We start from the raw sequence: 4,343 nt of genomic DNA on the forward strand, positions 1-4,343 counted from the left end.
AAATTTTAGCTTTTTGTTCAAGTCTCCAATAGTTAGAAAATAGTTAGATCAATTAAAGATATTTGTTTTGTCTAACTAAGCATTTGTTTGTGAATTGTGTTAGCTCAAAATTCATTTAAATAGGTTTTTTTTGGCAGATCTTTTAACACTAAAACTTGTAAGAAAACATATCTAATATTTCTTCAAAGCAACACCAAAAGGTTTTAAAAGCTAAAACAAGATCTCTCCTTGAACTTGAAAGTCCCTTAAGTAATACTTCTCCCTTAGGAGTAAAATTTTTATAATTTTGAATGAGTTTTTGAGATTTTGATTGATTTTAGAAGACTTCTGAAGGCGTTTATTGCATTACCTTAATTGCTCACAAGGCCTCTAACAAGAACAAATATCTATTTCAAGGGTTTACCCATCTAAAAGCAGATTTAGATGAAAGGTTTTTTTTTTTTTACACTAGAAAGTATTTGAGAACACATCATTCACATTGGTACAAACCTACCCCCACTATCTCATTCATAGAGCTGTATTATACTTTACAGAGCTGCACACTATGCATAGCAATAAAAACTGCAACTTGAATATAGATAAACAAACAGTTTGTTGAAACATAGAAAGCTAGAAACCAATATATATCTTTATAAAATAAAAACCAACCTCTATTGAATAAAGTGATTGTTCTGATGCAGCTTCAAAAGCTTTGATCAAAAAGATATGATAGAATCTTCTCACTGTTAATCATCCAAGATGTGACAAACGATTCTTAGATTACATGGCTTCTAATGAGACAGAGGTTGGTGATTTTGCAGTGAAATCGAGCCTTGCTTGCTTCTTTGGCTTGAGGGAAGCTTCAAAAACAAAAATTAAAATTAAAAACATAGAGATGATGAGCAAGGCCTATACTGATGAGCTGCCTTATAATTTAGCAAACTACGAATTATAGTACATAGTTTAAATAGTACTATACCTGGCTTCTGTTCCTTGTTAGAGGAAATCACTGAAATCTTCCATTTTTCGTAAGCTTCTTTCTCCATCGTCTTGTGCCTCTTGTAGCTTGACAGCTGCAGGTAGGTCACAGAGGCTAGCTAGTTATGCCACCAAATCAGCTTTCCTAACTTTTTCACAAATAACATAATTTTCCTTTGTTTTTTAGCAATCATACTAAAGAAGGGCATACTATAGCTCTTAACCAGATTGTCACCCTCAATCATTGTATCAAGTAAAAAAACTACAGGGCCTTGATAAAACAAATTGTGTGCACTTGGATAAAAATACTTAAAGACTTTTCTATCCCTATTGCTATCAGGAATTGTCAAGATGAATCAAAACTCAATATAAGCTTAAGTGGTTCGCTGCATGGATAATAATACCACATCATTAAGATTTTACAAGCATTTTTCGAGTCTTTTATGATTTTTATGAGTCCATCTACTAGTATAAACATTTATGTTGTATTACTAGAATATGGAATAGCAATTGAGTTTTGAGGATTCTTTTAGGTTGTGTGATGCAATTTCCCTATGGTGTAATGCCTAGGAACCCTTAGGTGTGATACTTAAGTTTCTACAATCTTTCTACACTTCTTTACCATTTAATTTCAGATTCCTAGTCCACAAACCTTCTTATAGGATTCAATCTCTTCTTGTGTTGCATTACACTTCTTATCTAATAAGCATTTTAGTTTTTTCATGAAAAGATAGGGAAAAAACATTCAAACCTTAACTATGGATTAGCACTTTAAATGAACTTAGTCGAGCTTAATTAACAAACATAAAGATATGATCATAGTTACTTTTACCAAGGTGTCATAACTTCCATCAAGATTCTTGACAACTTCTCATTTCATAGGTGTGAAACCAATGGAAATAAACCAGGTGAGTAAGAGCCTTTGATGATTTAAAGCTAATAGGTTTTTAGAAAAGTATTGCTAGGATATGTCATCATATAACTAAGACTAGCAAAGGAGAAAATATTTACTATGAAACATAAAACCCAGTATAAACTCATATAACTGAAAATGCAAGTGGGCCTATTTCCAAATGGTCACTTGAAGATGTATGAAGTCTCAAAAAAATAATAATAATAAACAATAAAAAATGCCAGAGTCAACTTAGTAAAAAGAATTAGAATTAGAGCTGAGGTCGCAAATGGATATGTTCACCCCATTTGAATGATAATATTTTTGCAATTTAGAAACAACTGATAAGATGAAATATAGAACCAAATATTTCCAAGTTATTCATTTTATTTGGGAATCAAATTAAGATCTACCTCATTTAAAGAAGAATCATCAGAAGAGGAATCACTTTCATCATCACGTCTCCTTTTGCTAGGTAGGGCATCTAAAAGCTCTGATAATTGAAATATGTATTATTAACTTGATACCAACTCTTTGACATGCAATAGTATTCCATATACACAGCAAAGCTAACAGACCTCTATTACCCTTCACAAGTTTAGGATCCTTCTTTTCCTTTGAAATCCCAAAAACATCAAAGCAGAGATCACGCATAGAAGTTGAAACCTATAACAGGTGAAAAAAGCAGATATACAATACAACTGAAAGAGAAAAAAAATATACAAAATTGATATTTAATGGATGACATCTCGCTTACAGTAGAAAACTCAGTTTCAGATGTGCCAGATAACTCTATCAACCTCATCTTGTCAACCTTCAGCTGCAAAATAAAGAAAAAAGAAAAAAAAATATCTTGTAAACGAATATGCAGAAGAAAAAAACAAAAAAATAAAGGAGCATACATTGTGTTACCTTATGTCTTTTAGCACACAAATAGAAGGCAACTGCTGTAAATACTGGACGATTAAAATTAGTGGTTGCTCGACGGGAAGGTGGGACTGCTGCCAGAAACCGGTCCTTGTAGCTACAGAATAACAGTATAGAAGCAGATTGAGTAGCTAGCTTTCCATTACAAGCTTCCTACTAATAACCATATGAACAAATAGATTGTGAAAATAAAAATATCTAACTAAACTTTTACAAGTCTCTTTGATACCATTCTTAAAACAAGTGAACAAATTCAAGTTAGAGGATCTATATAGAATAGTTCATGCAAAACAGTGGTCTCTTTCAACCTGTTGAGAGTATACTTGTCTCCTTAGTACAATCCCAACATCAGAGTGTTTGTGCGTTTAAATGAACAAAATATCTAATGTTTCATCGGTTTGAGTCTTGAAGGAACTAACCGAATTTAAATTCATTTTCAAGCTAATCTAATGATTCCACACTCAACAGGCAAAGAGTAAAAATTTTTGTTTCAAAGAAGACAGAAACTCAAGTTAATCTAATGATTAAGCAAAGATAACAAAGAAAAGTTTCAAGAAAATAAAAAAAATAAATGTTAAGAATTTGCGAGAAATCAATTGAGAAAGTTACTTAGAATGATTCTATTTGTTCCTTTAACAAAGTTGGAGAGAATGCAGAAAGAATTCAGATCTTACAGAGACAAACCCTTCTGTACAAATGGAATGAGCCTAACACAACCAAACTGAATAGCAAGCTGCCGAACATCCAAACTTGGCCTAAAAGAAAACGCACGTGAATATCTGAGCGATTTGCAAAAGGATAATGAATCTAATGAGTATAAAAATTGAAAGAAACCCACTTGATGTCAATTCCATTCTGCATGGCATTAAGCGATCTCATGTAAGCCCTTTCAGACATCCCACTCATCTTTATTGCACTTTGCCGATCAAATACCATGTCCAACCTACAATTTCCGATCAAGAAGGATTATGTTTTGGTACAAAGATAACAGAGGGTGAATTGAACAAACAGATGGGGAGGCCATGTAGATACCTCGATGCCGCGAGCTCCAAACAGATGATAGCCTTAGTGACCTCGCCCTGTGCGGAAAACAACAACCTATTAGATATAATGGAGATGGAGTAAGGGAAGAGGGGAGATCATACGACGCCGATGACGGAGGAATGAAACTGGACGTCGGAGAGGCGGCGAAGCTCATCAGCCTTGCGGATCAGGTGCTTGGAGCTTGGGAGGCCAAGCCTGGAAGCGATAGCGGCGAAGTCCATGGCGACGCGAGTGGAGAAGGAGTGAGAGATGGGAATTGCATTTGAGGCGAGGAGCAATTAATAGGGTGCGCAAAAATTCAGTTAAAGCGAATAACTTGATCAAATTTAAAAAGCCATCAAATTTAAAAATTCCGTTTGATTATTTTAAAATTTTAGTTAATTTGATTATTTCGATTCGATTTGTATTTTAAAATTTATTATTAAATTAAATTAAATAAATCAAATTAATTAAAATAAAAAATAATTTTTAAATTTTTAAATAAATAAATTTATAAATTTTGATAAATTTTTTATAATATTTA

At 32.9% G+C, this 4,343-nt stretch overlaps 1 protein-coding gene across 1 annotated transcript; it reads right to left on the reverse strand.

Moving 5' to 3' along the window:
* Positions 1-759: 759 nt before the first annotated feature.
* Positions 760-4,041, reverse strand: LOC141818250 (origin of replication complex subunit 6-like). The gene is made up of 10 exons (XM_074705778.1): positions 3,922-4,041; positions 3,809-3,855; positions 3,615-3,719; positions 3,451-3,531; positions 2,762-2,873; positions 2,607-2,669; positions 2,428-2,515; positions 2,263-2,342; positions 959-1,052; positions 760-839 (listed from the first exon to the last, which is right to left on the reverse strand). Exons 1-10 carry the CDS (start codon positions 4,039-4,041, stop codon positions 760-762), a joined length of 870 nt encoding a protein of 289 aa, XP_074561879.1.
* Positions 4,042-4,343: the final 302 nt, after the last annotated feature.

This window comes from Curcuma longa, unplaced genomic scaffold, assembly GCF_044706935.1.
Source record: "Curcuma longa cultivar G26 ecotype Majalengka, Jawa Barat unplaced genomic scaffold, ITB_CL_G26_1.1 contig_23946, whole genome shotgun sequence".
NCBI classification, from domain to species: Eukaryota; Viridiplantae; Streptophyta; class Magnoliopsida; order Zingiberales; family Zingiberaceae; genus Curcuma; species Curcuma longa.

Bases quoted from the DNA above. Each gene is read 5' to 3' on its own strand.
- LOC141818250 (XM_074705778.1), bottom strand. From the start codon at position 4,041: ATGGACTTCGCCGCTATCGCTTCCAGGCTTGGCCTCCCAAGCTCCAAG. The intron at 2,516-2,606 runs GTAAGCGAGATG...CACCTGTTATAG, and splicing joins CTGAAACTGAGTTTTCTACT to GTTTCAACTTCTATGCGTGA. The intron at 1,053-2,262 runs GTAGATCTTAAT...ACCTACCTGCAG, and splicing joins ATGATTCTTCTTTAAATGAG to CTGTCAAGCTACAAGAGGCA.